At 42.5% G+C, this 24176-nt stretch overlaps 1 protein-coding gene across 4 annotated transcripts in view; it reads right to left on the bottom strand.

The window, feature by feature from the left end:
• NF2 (NF2, moesin-ezrin-radixin like (MERLIN) tumor suppressor) overlaps positions 1-24176 on the bottom strand; it is a 101185-nt gene that overhangs the window by 26138 nt on the left and 50871 nt on the right. For all 4 annotated transcript variants that reach the window (XM_074390892.1, XM_039462454.2, XM_074390891.1 and 1 more), the window contains exons 5-9: positions 14073-14141; positions 13121-13203; positions 10327-10402; positions 7386-7520; positions 2778-2852 (exon numbers count right to left, since the gene is read on the bottom strand). In XM_074390892.1, the coding sequence (XP_074246993.1) occupies positions 2778-2852; positions 7386-7520; positions 10327-10402; positions 13121-13203; positions 14073-14141 (438 nt within the window). The remainder of the gene's footprint in view (positions 1-2777; positions 2853-7385; positions 7521-10326; positions 10403-13120; positions 13204-14072; positions 14142-24176) is intronic.

Below are 24176 nucleotides of genomic sequence, written 5' to 3'. Positions count from 1 at the left end.
CACCTTACTCTCCTACGTCAAGATGTAGGGAGGATAGGAAAGCTCCTTCAGTAAGCTGGGCTGAGACAACAGGTTATGCATGTGGAAAAAAAATAAGCTGGATCCCTCCCTCACACCTTACACAAAAATCAACTCCAGAAGGATTAAAGACTTAAATACAAAGATCAAGCCTTTGAAATTTTAGAAAACAATATAGAAGAACATCTTTATGATCATAGGATAAGAGAAGATACCAAGTAAGACACAAAAAAAAGTGATTAAGGAAAAAATCTACATATTTGTCTACATTAAAATTAAAAATTTGTATTGTCAAGATGTAACAAAAGAAAAACAGAGCTACAAACCGGAAGATACAGCCAATATTATGAAAACAGGCTAGGGGTAGTGGCGCACACCTGTAATCCCAGCACTTTCGGAGGCCAAGGTGGGAAGATTCTTGAGCCCAGGAGTTCAAAACCAGGCTGGGTGACATAGCGAGACCCCATCTCTACAAAAAATAAAAAAATTTGGCCGGGCACGGTGGCTCAAGCCTGTAATCCCAGCACTTTGGGAGGCCGAGGTGGGTGGATCACGAGGTCAAGAGATCGAGACCATCCTGGTCAACATGGTGAAACCCCGCCTCTACTAAAACTACTAAAAAAAAAAATTAACTGGGCATGGTGGCGCGTGCCTGTAATCCCAGCTACTCAGGAGGCTGAGGCAGGAGAATTGCCTGAACCCAGGAGGCGGAGGTTGCGGTGAGCCGAGATCACGCCATTGCACTCCAGCCTGGGTCACAAGAACGAAACTCCGTCTCAAAAAAATATAATAATAAAAATAAATAAATAAATAAAATAAAAAAATAAAAAAATTTGGCCAGACATGGTGGCATATGTCTGTAATCCCAGCACTTTGGGAAGTGGAGGCAGGCTTGAGCCCAGGAGTTCAAGATAAAACTGGACAATATGGTGAAACCTCCTCTCTGTAAAAAATACAAAATATTAGCTGGGCATGGTGGAGTGCGTCTGTACTCCCAGCTACTCGGGAGGCTGAGGTAGGAGGATCACCTGAGCCTTGGGAGGTCTAGGCTTCAGTGAGCCATGATTGTGTCACTGCATTTCAGCCTGGCCTACAGAATGAGACCGTCTCAAAAAAAAAAAAAAAAGTTAATATGATAATGAGATATCATTTTACATGTACAAGATTGGCAAAAATTTTAAAAGACCGATAATACAAGTATTAAGGATAGCAAAAAAGAAGTCTCACCCATTACTGTTGGGTCTGTAAAAATCAATTCACCTTCTTTAGAAAATAATGTATCACAATTTTGAAATCTGAACATATACTGAGCCCTATTCTTCTATTCCTGTGTATATACTCTAAACTCTATTTTTCACCTTAAAAATTTTATTTATATTCATTTTTTTAGAGACAGGGTCTTGCTATGTTGGCCAGGTTGGTCTTGAACTCTAGCCTCAAACAATCCTCCCACTTTGACCTCCTCAAGTGCTGGGATTACAGGTGTGAGCCACCCCCACCTAGCCCAGTATACTCAAGACTCCAAAGAAACTATTGCCTATGTGCATGCACCAGGAGGCAGATACAAAGTTTTCTTAACAGCCTGTTAAAACAGTATAGAAGTAAAAAGCACTTAATTATCCACTGAAAGAAGAATGAGAAAAAATTTATATCTATAACAGAGTGCTACAGAGGTGAGAATAAATCATCTTTAAGCATCGACAAAGATATATCTCCAAAGAAAATGAAAAAGGAAAAGGCAAGTAACAGAAGAATATATATAGTTGACAGCACTTAAATTTCATAAACACGTAACACTGAATAGTATTTTAATTTTGCCATATATGAAATAAAATTCTGTTGAAAAGCAAGGGGATAATGAATACTCAACTTACAACAGTGATCACCCTTGGGGAGAGGGAAGGGACAGACCAGTAGGATGTTAACATGAAGGGTCAACAGTATTGGGACCAGTAGGATGTTAACATGAAGGGTCAACAGTATTAGTATAAGTGCTATTTCTTAAAGCGGGGTCATAGGTACACAGATATTCACTTTTGTTGTTCTTTATAACTTATATAAGTTATGCTTATCCTTTTATATGTATGAAATACTGCAATAAAAATCCTTGTAAAGTTTCCTCATAATTTGGTTTTAACTCTTTAAGCTAAAGAGAAAGTGTGCACCAAGTGAGAGAGCATTCTACACTTCACAAGATGTCACTCTGATTTTTTTTTTGTCTTTTTGGTTTTTTCCTTTTTTTGTGGAGAACAGGGTCTCACTATATTGCCCAGGCAGGTCTCGAACTCCTAGGCTCAAGCTATCCTCCTGCCTCTGCCTCCCTAAGAGTTGGGATTACAGGCGTGAGCCACAGCGCCCAGCGTCACTCTGATTTTTTTTTTTTTTTTTTTTTTTTTTGAGAAAGAGTCTCGCTCTGTCGCCCAGGCTGGAGTGCAATGGTAAGATCTCAGCTCACTGCAACCTCCGCCTCCAGGGTTCAAGCAATTCTTCTGCCTCAGCCTCCCAGGTAGCTGGGACTACAGGCTCACACTACCATGCCCAGCTTATTTTTGTATTTTTAGTAGAGACAGGGTTTCACCATGATGGCCAGGCTGGTCTCGATCTTATGACCTTGTCATCCTCCCACCTTGGCCTCCCAAAGTGCTGGGATTACAGGAGTGAGCCACTGTGCCCGACCCACTCTGATATTCTTTAAAAAGAAGTATTCAATTCTACAAAAGCTACCATTATCAGTAATGAAAACCAGGATCTCAACTTACCAGCTTATTAACACGAAGCTTTGAGGAGTTAAACTTGAAGACATCAATTTTCTTATCCAGTGGTTTAATAGTAAACTGGAAGAAGGAAGCAGAACACAGTTTCAGTCCCACAGCCTGAAATGTTACCACCAACTGGAAATTCCACAAATGCAGCAGCCACACTGGCCACAGACCAGCATGAAGTTACGCCCTGTCCTGGCTTCCCAGTATCCAGGCATTAAGTTATGCCTTGTCCTGGCTTCCCAGTATCCTCGGGGAATTATGGGCACCAAGTCTAGGGCTGTGGAAGGTGCACTCTCTAGACCATCTTAGGCATGAGTGTGAGGAAGGGATTCTTGACAACCTAAAATAAGCATGGTTAATGGGCCCACGCCTGAGCCCAACACTGGAGGGCTACAGTCTAGGGCAGGCATCCCCAAACTTTTTACACAGGGGGCCAGTTCACTGTCCCTCAGACCGTTGGAGGGCCGCCACATACTGTGCTCCTCTCACCGACCACCAATGAAAGAGGTGCCCCTTCCTGAAGTGCGGCGGGCGAGGGGAGGGGACGGGGGGAGCGGATAAATGGCCTCAGGGGGTCGCATGCGGCCTGCCGGCCGTAGTTTGAGGACACCTGGCCCTGCCTTCATGAAGCTCACCATCCAGTTGGAGCTAGGCTAACAACAGCCAATTACTCAAGAAATCGCATCATGTATTAGTGCTTCATAGGGTGGTGCAAATCACAAATGTGTGGGAAGGTTTCGAGTAGATCCACCATAAGCAGGAGATAGTGAAGCTGATCTCAAAAGAAGAATCCAACAGGGTAGCTAAAAGGCAGGCTGAAGGGGCATTGTGCACAGGGCAGCACCAGTAATAAGGCAGAGATGGGAAATGAGCTCTGTGTGTGTGTGTGTGTGTGTGTGTGTGTGTGCGCGCGCGCGTGCGTGTATGTGTGTGTGTGTGTGTGTATGTGTGTGTGTGTGTGTGTGAGATTAGCTTTTTGGTGACTAAGATGATAAACAGGCTTAGCCTGGGAGGGATAAGAGGTGGCATAGGGGCTGGCAGTGAGAATAAAAGTCAGAGGTGGCCGGGTATGGTGGCTCACACTTGTAGTCCCAACACTTTGGAAGGCTGAGGTGGGAAGATCACTTGAGGGCAGGAGTTAGAGGCTGCAGTGAGCTGTAATTGCACAACTGCACTCCAGGCTGAGCAACAAGTGAGACCCCTATCTCAAAAAAAGGGTGTTTAGATTTGATGTGACAGGATACCCAGACTCACCACAGGTTTCTGAACATGGGAATAATTTGATAAAAGCTGTTAATAGAAAGAATCAAATGGGAAAAAAGTGGACTATCAGAGAAAGGAAAACAATTCCTGATCCTGAAATCAAAGTGGAGAGAAAGATGAATGATAAGGATAGGGTGGTGGCCTGGTAGGAGAGCCCAGGGTCAGACCCTAGCAGGAAAGCCTGTAAGGAACAAATGGCTGCTGCTCTCAACCACTCCCACTAAGACCAAACAGATCCCAGATCTCCGCAGGCTCTCCACCACGCCAGGCTGTACACAAAGAATCAATGGATCGCTTAAAATAAACTAACATTTCTGTTTTGACAGCCCGGCTGTCATGCATAACTACCAAGACTACTTCTTTTATGTCAAGTCAGCTTGGGGTCTGCTTACTGCATGAGTTACTGACATGATGGAACACGATGGCGCCTGGCCCCGGAGGGAGCATATTAGGAGTTTACTGTGTCAGGCCATACTAGGGAAGACTTTAATCCTTGGGTTCTTTGAAGAACGGATATTTAGGGAGCCTTTAGCGCACAAATGTGTGGATGTGCGATAAACGGACTATGAAATTGGGAGATGAAAAACTACCATACGGTGCACACGTACCACTTTATATCATGTGGAACTTTCATTTTAAATACTTTTTTTTTTTTTTTTTTTTTTTTGAGACGGAGTTTCGCTCTTGTTACCCAGGCTGGAGTGCAATGGCGCGATCTCGGCTCACCGCAACCTCCGCCTCCTGGGTTCAGGCAATTCTCCTGCCTCAGCCTCCTAAGTAGCTGGGATTATAGGCATGCGCCACCACGCCCAGCTAATTTTTTGTATTTTTAGTAGAGACGGGGTTTCACCATGTTGACCAGGTTGGTCTCGATCTCTTGACCTTGTGATCCACCCGCCTCAGCCTCCCAAAGTGCTGGGATTACAGGCTTGAGCCACCGCGCCCGGCTCATTTTAAATACTTTAAAAAAGAAATACCTAAATGCTTATCTCCTGGGCTAACTACTTACAAAAACTTCAAAGTCAGAATGTTTTGAATTAAGTGGCTTGGTCTGTCTTATCAAGCAGGGCTGAGTAGATCCCAACCACATACTGGAAGCCAAGGGCCTGGTTGGTGTTTGTTTCCTTGAGTTGCCATGAAGAAAGAGAAAACAGGAAATACACTCCGGCCGGGGCTCTGCAGGCATCAACATAAGCCGTTCCTGTACTTCATTCCCTACTCTGTGTCCTGGCTGTGCAGGTACCAGGAGGTCACTGAGCGGAGCCTCCTCTGCGTGGTGCCCCTGTGCTCTCAGGCCTCAGCCTCTGGGTCTCCCTGAAAGGTGGGGGTTGTGGCATCAGCAACTCCAACTCTTACCCTCTGCTATTTCACTCAGACACAGGTCACTTGATCCTTCTGTGTCTCTGCTTCCTGATGTGGCACAGAGATAATGACAACACAACCCCTGCCTTTACAGCAGTGTTCTTAATAGAGATTAAATTTAGAGGGTCGGGGTGAAAGTGCTTGTATGTGGAAGGCTATACCGTCATCATCATGTCTCTTCCACAGCACTTATTTATTATAGCAGGTGAGTAGTTACTGGACTTCCTTGAAGGCTGAGACTAGATTTTCTACCTCTTTGTTTTCCCCATGAAATCTAACACAAAGCAGATGCTCAATAATTCCTTTAAAAGTAATGAAGAATTGCCGAGCATGGCAGCTCGCACATGTAATTCCAGCACTTTGGTAGGCTGAGGTGGGAGAATCGCTTGAGCCGAGAAGTTCAAGACCAGCCTGGGCAATGTGGCAAAACCCCATTTCTTTTTTTTTTTTTTTTTTTTTTTTTTGAGACGGAGTTTCGCTCTTGTTACCCAGGCTGGAGTGCAATGGCGCGATCTCGGCTTACCGCAACCTCCGCCTCCTGGGCTCAGGCAATTCTCCTGCCTCAGCCTCCTGAGTAGCTGGGATTACAGGCACACGCCACCATGCCCAGCTAATTTTTTTTGTATTTTTAGTAGAGACGGGGTTTCACCATGTTGACCAGGATGGTCTCGATCTCTCGACCTCGTGATCCACCCGCCTCGGCCTCCCAAAGTGCTGGGATTACAGGCTTGAGCCACCGCGCCCGGCTAGCAAAACCCCATTTCTACAAACAACTAGCCAGATGTGGTGACAGACGCCTGTAGTCTGAGCTACCTGGGAGGATGAGGTGGGAGGATCACCTGAGCCCAGAGAGGTCAAGGCTGCAGTGAGCCATGATCATGTGCCACTGCATTCCAGCCTGGGAGCCAGAATGAGACTCTGTCTCAAAAGACAGAAATAATAAAATAAAATTAACGAAGAATGAATGAATGGATGGATAGATGAGTGAACATAAGATTATCCCAGCACTTTGGGAGGCCGGGGTGGGTGGATCACGAGGTGAAGAGATCGAGACCATCTTGGCCAACATGGTGAAACCCCGTCTCTACTAAAAATGCAAAAAATTAGCCGGATGTGGTGCCACATGCCTGTAATCCCAGCTACTTGGGAGGCTGAGACAAGAGAATTGCTTGAACCCAGGAGGTGGAGGTTGCGGTGAGCCAAGATTGTGCCATTGCACTCCAGCCTGGGCAACAACAGCGAAACTCCGTCTCAAAAAAAAAAAAGATTATGCCTATGGGACCTTTTTGGGAAAAGTCACCACCCTGTATGAAAATATTTGAACTCCAAGACCATTCATCTGAGTTATTCAAGCCTAATTATTTTTGAATTCTTGTAAGCATATTAACCTAATATCCTTATTTATATCATTACTGAGCTACACACACAAAACACATATATGTCCATATGTGTGTACGTGTATATATATTTCTCTACCACATATATTCTGGTCTTAAATAAAGACCACACTTAAAATACAAAGAGAATTTAAGCCAGGTGGCGCACACCTGTAGTAGCTACTCAGGAGGTTGAGGTGGAAGGATAGCTTGAGCCCAGGAGTTCAAATTCAGTCTGGGCATATGTAATGAAACCCTGTCTGTAAAAAAGAAAAAAAAATTCAAAGAGAATTTATCAACAGAAATAGAAAGCCAAGTAATGAGAAAATGTGACTGTTTTTGTTTACTATTCTTTGGGGTTTCTCCCTGACAAGCTGAGCTTCCCAGTTTCCTGTTAGTCATAGTGGGGTTACTGATGCCAGTACTGTTCTGTAAATATTTCAAAACCCAACAACCACACCCCCAAAGCCTGGGAATTAAAGGATTCTACAAATAACAACAAGATGCCCTGGCTGGGGAGGCTCCAGTGAGGGGGACAGACGGGGAAAGCTCTTTTGCTGAACCCCCGGGCCCTAGTGGCATCTGCAGTACAGACACGTCCTACCTCCTTGTCACTGTATGAGATGTTTCGGATTTCATTCCACGGGAAGGAGATCTTGGGGGTCAGCCTGTTCTCGGGGTCATAGATGTGAAGCCCCAGGGCATCCACTCCAAGCAGCAGCTCTGTGCCCTTTTTATTCTGTGGATCCAATAAGAACAGCCACTGTAAGCTCCAGCTGAGGCTCAAAATTTTAATTCAACCTTCCAAAGAATCTGGCATACACTGTCACATGTGACAAGTTTCAGCAGGTCCCAACAGAAGTCACAGCTGTTTTATAAACCAAGAAGCTTTCAGCTTTCTGAACCGGGATAGGCAGAAGCAAAACTGTACCATTCTTGTGACTTCTGAGTCCCCCAGAACGATCACTGAGGGCTTCTGTCACTGGCTCGACGGCTAAAGGAAGAGTAACGTACGTGTTGTTGCCTCTCGTTAAATAACCAGGCTATCATATGTGTAGAATTAAAGCCCATAGGTTTAACGACTTCTTATGTTTAAGGAAACTGTTGCTGAACTACTAGAAAGAAAATGTTAAGTGCCTGGGACTGGATGGTCTCATTTTATGATCAAATGTAGTCTTCATGTGATAAAACAAGTCTGGTAAAATGTTAACTGTAGAATCTAGGTTGTGCATATACATAAGTATTCACTGAAAAATTCTTTTGATTTTCCTGTAAGTTTGAAATTTTTAATAATTGCATGTTGGAAAATATTTATCAAAAGGAATTCTATAGAAATTATTCATCAGCAAAGCTGTCTAAAAGCTGTACCTATGCTCTGCCTCTGACAGTGGTCCTGGCCAGCAGTCAGAGCAGCCCGCGGCAGGTGCCCTGGGCGCCCACGGCACTGACCCTGCTACACACTTGGTGGCCGTATCCTCACGTGCAGGTCCACCTGCCGGTGCTGTGGTCCAGCCCTCATTTGGAGGCAGAAGGAAACTTGCTGCACAAGGATACTACAGCTTCTGACCCCTTGCTGATAACAGAAATTGAACCAAGACCCAAGGGCAGGAAAACAGATCTGCAAACCGAGAAGGTGCTGGGACCATGAGGAGAAGTATCAATCTAACAGCAGACATCAGATGTAGGAGTGAGTACTCCAGCATAAATCTTTTTACTCCTAACGCCCTGAAGTCAGGCGCTATCACCAAACCGTGAGAGATTCTTCTGCTTGTCAGCAAAGCTAAGAAAGCTACTGCATTAATAGAAGTGAGGTTTTGTACTTTAAAATCTGCAGTACATTTGGAAAATAAGATGTTTCATTTTGTTTCTATTTGGTTTACATTTTTAAAAAAAGATTCAGCCTTCTGCTTCCTACCATTTTGACTCCAACACTTTCTAGAGATTAAACAGACAGAGCTGTAGACTCAAGCAGCCCCTTTTAAACTGTTTTAAGCACACATCTTCCTTAGTTAATGGTGAGATATCAGGAAATTTAACACAAAAGACACTAAAATAGCCAGTAGCTTTGTCTACTGCTCAATATAGGAAACACACATACAAAACAGAATCCATTAGTCTGACTGATGTAGAAATATTCCCTAATAAGAAACTTTTTCAGCCAGACACAGTGGTGCACCCCAGTTACTTGGAAGCATCACTTGAGCCTAGCAGGCCTGGGTGATATGGCAAAACTCCACCTCTAAAAAACAAAAAAGATGTTTAAAAAAACAAAAAAGTGGGCTGGGCACGGTGGCTCACATCTGTAATCCCAGCACTTTGGGAGGCTGAGGAGGGCGGATCACGAGGTCAGGAGGTCGAGACCAGCCTGGCTAACATGGTGAAACCCCATCTCTACTAAAAATACAAAAAATTGGCCAGGCGTGGTGGCGAGCGCCTATGGTTCCAGCTACTCAGGAGGCTGAGGCAGGAGAATCGCTTGAACCTGGGAGGTGGAGGTTGCAGGGAGCCGAGATCACACCACTGCACTCCAGCCTGGGCAACACAGCTAGACTCTGCCTCAAAAAAGAAAAGAAAAGAAAAGAAAAGAAATATGTTACACTAGTTTGATGTTAAAGAAACCAAGCAATTAGCAAATACAAACTGACAGAAATTTAGAAAAGACCTTCCTGCACTATTATGGAGCATCTTTTAGACATTTTAAGTGTGCCTTATTTTCTTATGCAGAGTAATCCATACAAATCTGTATTTATAAAATACAAATTAAGTAGAAAGCTATCCTAGAATATTTAAAATGTGTTTCACTTTACCTGAATTTAATACAACTGTAGGAACCCAATAAGGGAAAGCAAAGCATGACTATGATAATAAAGGTGGACCTGCCTGATTGTTTTAACATCTACTCATCCGCAGTTTGGAGTCGGTGGTGAAATGCTTTGGCAAATCACATGTACCCCTTTGGAAGAAGCTGCCTTATTCACTGCAACCAGCAACTGACCCACAGGAGAAAGACATTCTAAAGGCCCAGATCTGGGCTGCACACAAATGCCTCTCCCCACAGAATCAGTGAGTTCCCAGCAGACAGCAGACTATTAATGGTCTGAATAGAAAACCAATTAGCCGCACAGTGAGAATCCCAAACAAATCAGTAATCTATAAAGGCAGATCTACTCTCCTAGTGCCTGGGGCAGGGGTGGGGATGGGGTGTATGGGGGCGGGGAGAAGTACTTACAGGTGCTCCCTGTGGACCAAGATCTCACAGAGCCAGAAATAATCAAATCTTACACTCACACCATTCAAACAGGTTTCTGCTGAGAGCAGAACCAGGTCCAAGTCCCCCAAGGCTCAAGTGACACTTAATTACCTATGATCTAATTGAAGTCCAAAAATAGAAAGTTAGGCACTAAGACCTCTCTCTCCCTCCTCTATTTTTCTCTACCTACCATGGAAGCTTAAAAGATTCTATCATCTTGGAATGAAGAAGTAACCTATTTTAGCAGTCTGACCCTCATTTAGTCTCTGTTGAGCTCACAGAGGTTTCAACACACCCGGATTGCAAAGTAGTTCACACCATACATCTCCAGGTCCTGAGCTATCTTCAGATATTCCATTTCAGCTTCATCCCTGTGGGGAGAATGGAAGACACTGTCACTAAGTGAGATGGGTGGAGAGCGGGCAGGCACCAAGGCAAGCATTCTGACGCTGCCATTCCTCTAGAGCCATGTTGCTGGCAGAAGACAAGAGCCTCAGCAGATACTGGCAAAGCTCCACCCTGCCCCGAATCTATTAAACACACTGTGATCAAGCAGAATTTCCCATCCCCATCAAATGAGAGTCAGAGAACAGACTGATCACGGTGTTTCTTAGCCTTAATTTCCCACTTTCCCCTTGGTAAACCGTAATTCAAGAAGAGTGTGTGGTATGTTATCTTCTACCCTCAAACAGATTTGGGTGTTCACATTTTATTTAAATTCTTGCTTTATCTTTGTGTACTTTCTTTATCTAGACAGTTTTAGAAATGAAACCACTCTCTCTGCAAGCTTTCTGACTGAGTATTGTCAGAGGTTAGGGCAAGAGCTATCTGGGTTGTAAAACCCATGTCAGATCACCTTCATCTAAGTTATAAGTCATATTTAAAGTAAGCTCTTGAAGTAGCAATGACTTGCAGAAAACTCCCATATAGGTATCATATTGAAATATTTTAACTAAAGTCTTCCTATAACCTTGTTCTCTTCCTTCTCTCTCCAATCTCCAAATGCTCTCAAGTGAATTTTAAAAATCCAACCTGAGAGAACACCAAATGCTGGTGAACACGTAGAGAAATCAGAAATCACACACATGCTCATGTGAGCTGGTACAATTACGCCGGGTGCGGTGGCTCATGCCTGTAATCCCAGCATCTTGGGAGGTCAAGACAGAAGATCACTTGAGGTCAGGAGTTCAAGACCAGCCTGACCAACACGGTAACACCCCATTTCTACTAAAACAAAAAATTAGCCTAGTATGGTGGCACATGCCTGTGATCCCAGCTAATTGGGAGGCTGAGGCAGGAGAATCGCTTGAATCTGGAGGCAGAGGTTGCAGTGAGCTGAGATCCCGCCACTGCACTCCAGCCTGGGCAACAGAGCAAGACTCTCACAAAAAAAAAAAAAAAAAAAAAAAAATTGGTACAATTACTTTGGGAAACTGTTTGACGTTATTTTAACAGCAAAAACCAGGAGACAACTGACAATTAACTGTCCATCATTAGTAGAATGAATCAATAGCTTGTAGTATACTAATACAGTGGAAGTTTACACAGCAGTGAAAATGAAAATACTATTGCCACATGCCACGAAACCAAATCTAACAATATGATGTTGAGTAAAATAAATGAGACACAAAAAACAGAATAAGTTTAAAATGGGCAACACCAATCTGGAATTAAAAATCAGTAGACTGGTAGCCTTTGGGGAGGAAGAAAGGGGAATTGGGGGTGGGGGAAGCATAGGTTATTTCTTTCTCTGGTATTACATGGTGTTTTTGCCTTATGGTAACTGATCAAATTGTATACTTATAATTTGTCTACTTCTCCATAAGCACGTTGCTCTTTTTTTTTTTTCTTTTTTTTTTAAAAAAAGCATGTGTTAGGAAACTGATTTGAAGAAGAGAAAAAAATTTTAAAGGCTAATGAAAACATGACCAGAGGCCGGGCGCAGTGGCTCAAGCCTGTAATCCCAGCACTTTGGGAGGCCGAGGCGGGTGGATCACGAGGTCGAGAGATTGAGACCATCCTGGTCAACATGGTGAAACCCCGTCTCTACTAAAAATACAAAAAATTAGCTGGGCATGGTGGCGCGTGCCTGTAATCCCAGCTACTCAGGAGGCTGAGGCAGGAGAATTGCCTGAACCCAGGAGACGGAGGTTGCGGTGAGCCGAGATCGCGCCATTGCACTCCAGCCTGGGTAACAAGAGCGAAACTCCGTCTCAAAAAAAAAAAAAAAAAAAAAAAAGAAAACATGACCAGTTCCTAAAGTAATCAGGGGAATGCCAATTCTAACATGAGACACAACTTTTCAGTTTTTAGATTACAAAAATTAGATTGATAAATACAAGTGTTAAGGATAGAATGGGGTTGGGGATGGACACTCTCATAACACTTGTCGACAGGCATGTATAAACAGGTACAGCCTTTTCGGAGAACAATTTGGTGGTACCTATCAAAATGCAAAATGCTCAGATGCTCTGACCCAGCAACTCTCGTTTTAAAGAACATATCCTCAGAACTACTCATATAACTGTATAACTCCCAAACACGTATCATATTGAAATAAGATTGTGTGCTGCAGAAATTTTTGTAAAAGTGAAAAACCTACAAGACCAGCCTGGGCAACATGGTGAAATCCCATCTCTACTAAAAATACAAAAATTAGCTGGGCGTGGTAGCATGTACCTGTAGTGCCAGCTGGGGTGGGGTGGGGGAGCTAAGGCAGGAGGTTTGCTTGAACCCAGGAGGTCAAGGCTGCAGTGAGCTGAGATGGCGTCACTGTATTCCAGCCTGGACAACAGAGCAAGATTGTCTCCAAAAACAAAAAACAAAAAAAAATCTTAAAATTAAACTGAGTTACCAATGAGTGCAGGTCTACACATCCTGACAGGTAGTACGCATACCTACTTTATATCATATGCACTAGAAAAAGAACACACACAAAACTGAAGATTAACGCTACTCCCAGCTCTCCCTTTTTCTTTTATAGACTTCAGTACTGCGTTTTGTTCAACAACCATGTCCTTATTTTGCAGTTCTTTAAGGAAAAAAAAAAAACCCATAAAGGAACATAAACAACAGTGAATGGGCCTCACCTGGCTCGGCCTCGGTGCTCTGCGTACCAGGCAGTAATTCTCTCTTCCCACATTTCTGGAGTCATCTGATACAGATTTATTACCTACCAAAAAATCCAGCAAAATAAAAAACCTACACACAATGTAAGTTTGGGTATTGTTTGCCACTTTTATAATTACGCATCATTTCTACAAAACAGTAAAGCTATTTTTAAAAAGCTACACCCAGGAAGATAGTCACACACAGAGAAGGTGTGTAAATAAGGCACCATTCTATTAGAGGAGCAACTCAGAAAGCTGCACGATAGCTCAGACCTAGGTGGATCCCTTGTCTGGCAGTGCCCCTGTTCCCTGCCTGGGTGGTACATCCCAGAGACCACCTCTGGCAGCGGAACTCAGTCAGAAGCAACGCTCACTTGTCTCAGGCCTTTGCGTGCTCAGAAGCCATTGAGGGAAAGGTAAAGGCAGTGAGAGGTGAGGACAGGGCCTTTATTACCTGGTGACAGATGAAGGGGGCTATAAAATAGGCAGGAGGAAAAGGGAGGGCGGGCCTGCTTGTTTGGCTAATGAATAAGATGAACAACGATGAGGATTAAAAACCACAATGCCCACCCCTACCTCATCTTTATCCACCCCTCGCCACTGCAAACAGCTCAATTCCCCTAGCTGAATACACCCTGCTTCAGCCTCTTCCTTGGGAATCAGAGATGCTCAATCGCATTTAAAGAAATAACCATGCTAGAAAAAACATTTTACAGGCCATGCTAGTCCTGGTGACACCAAACTGACTCCAGAAACCTTTGCTTTTTAATATTCTTAACAGAGATCCCCCACACTCTTTACTGGAGATTACAAAATATTTATTAAAATTTTCTTGCCATGTACTTCCAATATTCCTTCAAGTCCTTTGGTTAGCTTTCTTTTAGACCACATATCTGCTGTCTCTTCCTGAAAAGGGAATTTAATCTCTTACCCTTTTTGGAAGCAATTCCTCTTGGGCCAAAAATCCTCGCTTGTGAACAGTGGGGTCGTAGTCACCATACTGGAAAGAGAAGAAAGGGAGAGGAGGTGATTGAGATTCTAAAGATAACTGCCATTTCTGAAGAGCTGGACTCAATCTCATTCCCTCCCAGCTCCAGGGGGCAATTCAATTCTGATGACAATTCAAGATTTCAACCTTGCTAGTTTGTTATACCTGAATGAAAACACAAAGCTGATTATATCTATGAACAGAGTTGCATGATCCTGTAAGAGATGGATGGGTGATGTGCTAATAAGAATGTGACAATTGTATGGAAATGTGGGCATGTTTTCTAACCCTCAAAGAAAGCAGTCACTTCCAAAACATTAGCTTTAGAATTGAAACACCAAATCACAACTGTGAAAGTTGTGATTAGAAACACATGATAAGAGTCTTACCTATAAATTCTTCTAAGTGACTGGTAATTGGAGCCCATTCTAGGGGGATCCAGGAATAATGCAGGAAGTATTTTTAACACCTTTCACTCAAGTCTCAAGAAATACTTTGGAAAAATCTGATGTCAATACTGCCATTCCTACTGTACAGGCAAAGAATTGAGTCAAAGGTTAATTGATCTTCCTAAAGCTACAGGGAAGTCACTAATGGGGTTGGAAATAGGCCCTGCATTTTAATTTATTCCTCTGGGGATAATGACTTGGAAATTTGGAAACTTATTCTCTGACTTAAAAAAAAAAAAAAAAAAACTTCTTTCTTCCCTAGAAAACTCAAGTCTGATCAGGATATAATCAAAAGTTAAAAAATGTTTGAAAAGAAACTAACTGAGAAAAATACAGAAGAATATAAAACCAAAGCCTATCTCTTATTAATCAGCATACAGTGGCTCTTCATTTTACCAAAAACAACAAAGCTCAGTACTTCAGTAAAATCTTCTATAAACATTTATTCTTTTAGCCACAAACAATGGAAAAACAAAGGTCAGACGCAAGGCTGCTGGTTCTATATACCACCAAATCGCATTCTTTCATTCTGTTCTCTCATTCTCAAAGAGTCTCGAGTTAAAATTTCTGGCGTGTTCTCCAAACTACAGACACAGAAATGAAAGAAGATATTCATCATTGACTTTCAATTATGCGTCATTTCCCATATCACCTTAACTATAAAAGCCCCATTTATTAATGTTTCTTTTGAATCTCATAACTATCTTTCAAAGAGCAGAATTGTATTGCATTTTTAGAATCTTAAGGGAATTCGTCAAATTTAATCATTTTAAATATGGCACAGTTTCTCTAACACAGTTTAGGCATTTCTTCATTAAAAAAAATAGGCTGGGCACCGTGGCTCATGCCTGTAATCCTAGAACTTTGGGAGGCCAAGATGGGAGGATCGCTTAATCCCAAGGGTGGAAGGCTGCAGTGGCTGTGATTGTGCCACTACACTCCAGCCAGAGTGACAGTGGAAGATCCCGTCTATATAAATAAAAAATAACTTTAGAAATTAAAAATGAAAGGCCTTGGTATTTCTCTGCTTCTGGGAGGCTCAGAGATGTGATGTAATAAGTCATAACCTTACTAAGCTTTAATAGTACTCCCTGTAAGGCAGCTGTAGAGCGAGGGTAGGAGCCTGGCTCTGGAGGCAGGCTGCTGAAGGTTTCACCTTACATCTTTCACTTGGTAGCTATGTGAACCTGGAAAGTTTTGTGTCTCAGTTTCCTTATCTGTAAAACAGAAATAATAATAGTATTTATCTTGCCAGACTCTTACAGGGATTGAATTAATAAGACCAGCAAAGTTTTTAAAACTATACTTGGCTACACAAGGTGGCTCACACCTGTAATCCCAGCACTTTGGAAGGCCAAGGTGGGCAGATCACCTGAGGTTGGGAGTTTAAGACCAACCTGATCAACATGGAAAAACCCCATCTCTACTAAAAATACAAAATTAACCGGGTGTGGAGATGCACGCCTATAATCCCAGTTACCCGGGATGCTAAACCAGGAGAATCACTTGAACTTGGGAAGCAGAGGTTGCGGTGAGCCAAGATCTCACCATTGCACTCTAGCCTGAGCAACAAAAGTGAAACTTCATCTCAAAACCAAACAAACAAACTATGCTTGAGGCTGGACACAGTGGCTCACACTTATAATCCCAGCACTTGGGAGACCAAGGCAGGTGGATCACTTGAGGTCAGGAGTTCGAGACCAGCCTGACCAACATGGTGAAACCCTGTTTCTACAAAAAGTACAAAATTAGCCAGGCATGGTGGCACATGCCTGTAATCCCAGCTACCTGGCAGGCTGAGGCAGGAGAATTGCTTGAAGCCAAGAGGCAGAGGTTGTAGTGAGCCAAGAATTCACCATTACACTCCAGTCTGAGCAACAAGAGCGAAACTCCATCTCAAAAAAATAACAATAATAACATAAAATAAACTATGCTTGACATATACAACCTGATGTCCAGATCATCTCAGGTCTCTCCAAACCTGCTTCTTATCTGTCAAATGAGAGCACTGGCCTTAAAGGATCTTGAAGGGAGGTGGGGCATCTAGAGTACCCCCTCTGAGGCCTTGAATAAGGCATCCTCTCTCTAAACCTCAACTTCCTCATCTGTAGAGTAAGGGTCATAATAGCATCTGCCTTATTAGGGATGATGAGGATGAAGTAAAACAACACAGGTTTTAGCACAGCATATGGCTCATGGTGAAAGTTAGGTATCATTATTATTGCTGTCCTCTGCATTACTTATGACAACATTGATCTTTGTTTACCTCCTGGATTTTTGACAGGGTAGGATGCTAAAGGAAGCCCTGTTGGCTGCATATGCAAATCCCTCAACAGTGCTGACAAAGCTCTAATGCAAAAGCAGGCACATATGCAAAGTTAAAGTTGTAAATTCAGGTTTTGAAGGCATGCAATATTAACAATCCCCATTATTATACCAAGCTCTCAGCTAGTCCACTGATCAAATGCATCACATTTGAGCAATGCAGAGATGGCAAAGACCCTGCTGAAAGAACTTTTCCACTGGACTAACTCCACTTCCAACATTAAAGCAACCTTGATGTATGTGTCTGCTCTTAAATGTCTTTTTAAACAACAAGGGAAGAAAAAAATCCTGAAGTTGTGGTAGCTAGTGAATATAAAACAAAGTCACACCACTCCAGAGATGGAGATGGCCACTCCTCATCCTTTTATGTAGCAGATGCATTCTGATAATGTAACCAGGGTGAATTTACTGGGAAGCTAAGAAAATTTGGATTTCAGGTCTCTGCACCTTCATAGGCCTGTAACTAATTTGGTACTCTTGCATTAAAGCCAATCCCCTAAATTATTAAAATCCAGGCCCAGAAAATCTGGACCTACTTCTGACATAAGCTAATTGAATTTAAATTCAAGGAGTTCACCATTTGAAAGACTTGTGGAGTCAATACTTAGGTTAAACAGAGTCTGGTTATGTGGATAGGAAATAATTTCCTGTGTCTATAAACTATGAAAAATGAGATAAAATGCTCTGAGCAGCAGTTCACAAAAACATAAAGGTTAGATTACTACATATATAGAAAAAGACAGACCCCCTACCTACAATACCCATATACCAGTCAATACATTCTTAAACCTGTAAGTGAAAATCCATAATAATACCAGAACAAAACATAATAGAGTATGGATATAATAATGGCTGATAAAGGCATTCTAAAAGTCACTCAAAACATACAAAGAAAAAGACTGACAAGTCTGATACGTAAAAATAGACAAAGGGTTGACAACCCAAATACATGGAGCTATTACACCTCAATCAGAAAAACATAAACAGGTTGAGTGCGGTAGCTCACACCTAATCCCAGCACTTGGAGAGGCCAAGGCGGGTGGATCACCTGAGGTCAGGAATTCCAGACCAGCTTGGCCAACATGGTGAAACTCTGTCTCCACTAAAAATATAAAAATTAGCCAGGCATGGTGGTGTACACCCGTAGTCCCAGTTACTCTGGAAGCTGAGGTGGGAGGATCACTTGACCCTGGGAGGCAGAGGTTGCAGTGAGCTGAGATCATGCCACTGTACTCCAACCTGGGAGACAGAGACTCCATCTCAAAAAAAAAAAAAAAAAAGATAAACAATACAGTAGAAAAATGGGCAAGTTATAAACAGTTGATTCACAGAGCAAAGAAATACAAATGACCAGTAAGTTTATGAAAAGATGTTCAGTCCCAATAGCAACAAAGCAAATGCAAATTTTGAAAAATCTTTTTCTATCAATTAGCAAAAAAAAAAAAAAATTTTTTTTTTTTTTTTGAGATGGAGTCTCACTCTGTCACCAGGCTGGAGTGAAGTGGTACAATATCAGCTCACTGCAACCTCCACTTCCTGAGTTCGAGTGATTCTCCTGCCTAAGCCTCTCAAGTAGCTGGGACTACAGGTGTGTGCACCACCACACCCAGCTAATTTTTGTATTTTTAGTAGAGATGGGGATTCATCACGTTGTCCAGGATGGTCCTGATCTCCTGACCTCATGACCCATCTGCCTCGGCCTCCCAAAGTGCTGGGATTACAGGCCTGAGCCACTGCACCCCAGCCCTCAATTAGCAAAAATTTTAAAAGCTGATATCTACTGTTGGCAAGGATGTGGAAAAACAGGTATTCTCACACACTGTTGTTGAAAGTTAAATTATGACATCACTTTTGGAGGGTGATTTGGCCATATCTATTTAAATATCTTATTGAGACAAAATTTATACACATAAAATTTACCACATTAAGTATACAATTCAGTGGTTTTTAGTATATTCAGAATGTTGTACAACTATCACCACTATCTAATTTTATACACATAAAATTTACCACATTAAGTATACAATTCAGTGGTTTTTAGTATATTCAGAATGTTGTACAACTATCACCACTATCTAATTCCAGGACATTTCCATCACCCCAAAAAGATATCCTGTACCCACTAGCCATCACTCCTAATTTCTTTTCTTAACCTTTGTAAGTTATAACTTTATTTTTTTAATTTTTAATTTTTGTGGGTACATAGCAGGTGTATATGTATTTGTGAGATACATGGGCTGTTTTGATCCAGACATGCAATGTGAAATAAGCACATCATGAAGAATGGAGTAGCCATCCCTTCAAGCATTTATCCTTTGTGTTACAAACAATCCAGTCATGTCCTAGTAGTTATTCCTTCTTCCTTTTCCTGGCAAACACTAAATCTACTTTCTGTCTCTATGGATTTGCCTGTTCTGGACATTTCATATACAAGTAAGTGGAAGCATAAAATATGTGGCCTTTTGTGTCTGGCTTTTTTTTTGTGCTTCACATTACTTACATTTTAAATGTTCTGCTGGGCATGGAGGCTCACGCCTGTAATCCCAGCACTTTGGGAGGCTGAGGCGGGTGGATCACGAGGTCAAGAGATCAAGACCATCCTGGTCAACATGGTGAAACCCCGTCTCTACTAAAAATACAAAAAAATTAGCTGGGCATGGTGGCACGTGCCTGTAATCCCAGCTACTCAGGAGACTGAGGCAGGAGAATTGCCTGAACCCAGGAGGCGGAGGTTACGGTGAGCCAAGATTGCGCCATTGCACTCCAGCCTGGGTAACAAGAGCGAAACTCCATCTCAAAAAAAAAAAAAAGTTCTTATTCTTTAACCCAGGTATGCCATGTCTTGGTATCTATTATAGAGAGATATTATTCACATATGCCCAAAGATGCATATTTAAGGATGTCCACTGCATTCGTTTCACCAATAGAAAAACAATAGAAAGAAAAACAAACCTAAATATCTACCGATAAAGATATATTTAAACAATCCAGTCCCTCCTTTCTATGAAATACTGTTCAGCAGTTAAATGAAAATGAGGTGGGCCGGGCGTGGTGGCTCAAGCCTGTAATCCCAGTGCTTTGGGAGGCCGAGATGGGGGGATTACGAGGTCAAGAGATAGAGACCATCCTGGTCAACATGGAGAAACCCCGTCTCTACTAAAAATACAAAAATTAGCTGGGCATGGTGGTGCGTGCCTGTAGTCCCAGCTACTCAGGAGGCTGAAGCAGGAGAATTGCCTGAACCCAGGAGGCGGAGGTCGTGGTGAGCCGAGATTGCACCATTGTACTCCAGCCTGGGTAAGAAGAGCGAAACTCCGTCTCAAAAAAAAAAAAAAGAAAATGAGGTGGGGCCAGGTACAGGTGCAGTGATTCATGCCTGTAACCTCTGCACTATAGGAGGCTGAGGCTGGCAGAGAGCTTGTGCCCAGGTGTTTGAAACCTGTCTGGGCAACAAGGGGAAACCCTGTCTCTACAAAAAACACAAAAATTAGCAGGGCATGCACTGAGGCTGAGGTGGGAAGATCACTTCAGCCTGGGAGACAGAAGTTGCAGTGAGCGGAGATTGCACCATCTGGGCAACAGAGAGACTGTTGTCTCAAAAAAAAAAAAAAAGGAAGTGGGTCTATCTGTCGTGACAGCTTTAAGTGAAAAGGATGTGTGTGCAGGGGTTCCTCTGGAGTAGCCAGTTAGAACAGCCGGCAATGTGTCTCCTCACTTTCACCTGCCCCTTCCACACTTGGTGCTCTACAGACATTATGCCAGTTTCACAATCCCTTTGGCAGGTAAATGAGCACCAGCAATGCAGTTACCCAATCTTATGGGATTGAAATGTTGCCTTATTGTTGCTTTTTCTTTTTTCTTGATTACTTGTGAGATGAAGCATCTTTTGTATTTGCTAGCCATTCTTTCTCTTACTTTTTTTTTTTTTTTTTTTTTTTTTAAATGAGACGGAGTTTCGCTCTTCTTACCCAGGCTGGAGTGCAATGGCGCGGTCTCGGCTTACCACAACTTCCGCCTCCTGGGTTCAGGCAATTCTCCTGCCTCAGCCTCCCGAGTAGCTGGGATTACAGGCATGCGCCACCAGGCCCAGCTGATTTTTTGTATTTTTTTTTAGTAGAGATGGGGTTTCACCATGTTGACCAGGATGGTCTTGATCTCTTGACCTCGTGATCCACCCGCCTCGGCCTCCCAAAGTGCTGGGATTACAGGCTTGAGCCACCGCCCCCGGCAACTTAAAATTTTTTTACATTTGGCTTCACTTCTTTTGTCAATTCTATGCAATTCTACTTCTAGACACATAACTTTTTAAAAATTATTTCTTTGTTTATTTTGAGATGGAGTCTCACTCTCACTCTGTTTCCCAGGCTGGAGTGCAGTGGTGCAATCTCTGCTGTCTGCAACCTCTGCTTCTTGGGTTCAAGGGATTCTCCTGCCTCGGCCTCCCAAGTAGCTGGGGCTATAGGCGCCTGCCACCACGCCTGGCTATTTTTCGTTTTCATTTATTTATTTATTTTTGTAGACACCTACCCTAAGGGAAAAAAGCTTTTGCACATGTACATAAGGAATCACAAAAGGATCTTCAGTTGAGCACTGTTTATATAACAGGGAAAAAGTAGAAACAAACTACCTCTTCCTCAGAAGGGGAACAGATATCAGTGGTTACCATATAGCAGCTAAAATCAATGAGCTACATCTATACACACAACATGGATATATCTCAAAGCAGATGCTGAGTGTAAGGAAAAATATCAATCTGTAAAAGGATATGAAAAAAAGGGATATGCAGAGCATAGCACCATTTAATCAACTTTTACCTCCTGGATATATATATTTTTTTTTCTTTTTTTTCTTTTTTTTTTTTTTTGAGACGGAGTTTCGCTCTTGTTACCCAGGCTGGAGTGCAATGGCGCGATCTCGGCTCACCGCAACCTCTGTCTCCTGGGTTCGGGCGATTCTCCTGCCTCAGCCCCCTGAGTAGCTGGGATTACAGGCATGCACCACCATGCCCAGCTAATTTTTTTTTTGTATTTTTAGTAGAGACAGGGTTTCTCCATGTTGACCAGGATGGTCTCGATCTCTCGACCTCGTGATCCACCCGCCTCAGCCTCCCAAAGTGCTGGGATTACAGGCTTGAGCCACCGCGCCCGGCCTTCTGGATATTTTAAAATCAGTCAGTCCCCAACCAACTAACCACCTGACGTGTGAACCTAATATTCTCTCAGCAGGACAACTATCACAGTCTTCTAATGGGTCTCCCTGTTTCCAAAGTTGTCTCATTCCAATCTGTCCATCAGACAGCCACTACAGGCTCTATCTAAAATATAAACCCTTCACTGCATCACCCACAGGATAAAGTTAAGACCTTTTATGATCTGATTTCCTGCATAACTCTCCGGCCTCAACTCTTGCCACTCTCTATCTATACTTTACACATACTCAATTTTCTAACTCAATTGTATTTTGGCACTCTGTCCCTGATTTGCATTAAAGAGTACTAAGAAACACTAAGTCTCCCCTCCAACAATTCCTTTCTCTTTTCTGATCACTAGGAGTCTTTCTCTCCCTAAGTCATTTTTAATGAAGAACACATTTCCAATACCAAATGGTCAATATACAGGTGACTTAAACATTGCAAGATGATTTAGCGTGTCATGTGACTGTACCAAAAAAACGCTGCTTATACTTTTTTTTTTTTTTGAGATGGAGTCTTGCTCTGTTGCCCAGGCTGGAATGCAATGGTGCAATCTCAGCTCACTGTAGCCTCCTCCTGGGTTCAAGCAATTCTCCCGTTTCAGCCTCCCAAGTAGCTGGGACTACCAGTGCACACCACCACACCTGGCTAATTGTTGTATTTTTAGTAGAGATGGGGTTTCACCATATTTGTCAGGCTGGTCTTGAACTCCTGACCTGAGGTGATCCATTCACCTTGGCCTCCCAAAGTGCTGGGATTACAGGTGTGAGCCACTGTACCCAGCCCCTGCCTATACTTTTGATTCAAGCATAACTCAAATATGGTTCTTGTTAACTGAACCATGTGATTAGTATTTGTATTTATACTTTGAGGGTAATTGTTTCTTTATGCTTTGGAATTAACTGTGTCTACATCATTCCAACAGCTGAAATACTGTAATGAATACATTTGTGCATAATTACATTCCATGTGTTAATGAGCTCAATTTGCTTTCCCCTCCACACTTCTAAAGTTCCTTTCTGTTTCAGAAAGGTTGTGGAAGAAAACAAGTTGAATATAATGAAAAGAACCAGTATGACTTACTGAAAAACTTAGACAAACGAGATCATATAAAGGAAATCAGCCTTTAGGGAAAGGCAGTGCTTGCTACCCAAAGGCTTCCGTCATGCCAGACAGTGAAAGGCAAGGGCAATGTGCTAACTTAGGCAGCCTGGACACCAGGGTTCCCATCCCAGCTCTACCCATTCTGTTTGGTCTGAAATTCTCTCCATCAAGAAGTAGGCTATAAATTTCACAAAAGTAGACTTAACTAAAAGTACTGTGAGTCTGGACAAATCACAAATCCTTTCTGAGCCTTAAATTCCTTTTCTGCAAAACAGGCATAATACTCTCAAGCCTTAGCTTCCAGAAAGATTACACTGAGTTTCATACAAAATATTCATTTGTATTGCTTTGCTAAAACTATAAAACACTATGGGCACGTAAGATCTTATTAATAATTAATGAGATATCCTTTTAATATTAACCAGCAGTCCTAGAAACTGGAAACATATCAGAGTAAGCCTTAATTTTCCAAATGAAGACTTTAAGCCATAGATTACCTTTATTTGTAAGATCCTTAAAATTTACACCAGAAAAAAGTTAGAACATCCTCCTCCATGTGAGCCACATATGTTGTCTGTGAATCACTTTCATCTTCAAATTAGTAGGATCCAAATTAGCAGGGCTTTCCTACAGTGAAATCTGTTTAAGCAAACATCTGCTGGTTCCCTGAAAAGTGATTCTTTTTCTACAGGTGGTCTTTGAATTTGTGGTCCAAAATCCATGGAAAGAAAATGTAGCCTTTGAGATGGAAGCCCTTCAAAGAGAGTTAGTGTCCTTGAAAGCCTGTGTCTCCCCTTGCTGGGGAGAAAGTGTGCAAAAAGAAACCAGGAAGTGCTCAGAGTTAATCAAAGTGCCAATGACCACTCCATCACTGTTGGGACGATGCTGATTGAAAGGACATATTTTTCCTGTTACTAAAATTCTTGATCAAAGCATAAAAGGAAGCATATATTTTAGCTGAATGAAGGCCCATTTTCT

This window comes from Saimiri boliviensis, chromosome 21 (genome assembly GCF_048565385.1).
Source record: "Saimiri boliviensis isolate mSaiBol1 chromosome 21, mSaiBol1.pri, whole genome shotgun sequence".
Lineage (NCBI taxonomy): Eukaryota > Metazoa > Chordata > Mammalia > Primates > Cebidae > Saimiri > Saimiri boliviensis.
Note: the sequence above shows the minus strand (reverse complement) of the source record. Positions and strands in the feature narration are given on the sequence as shown.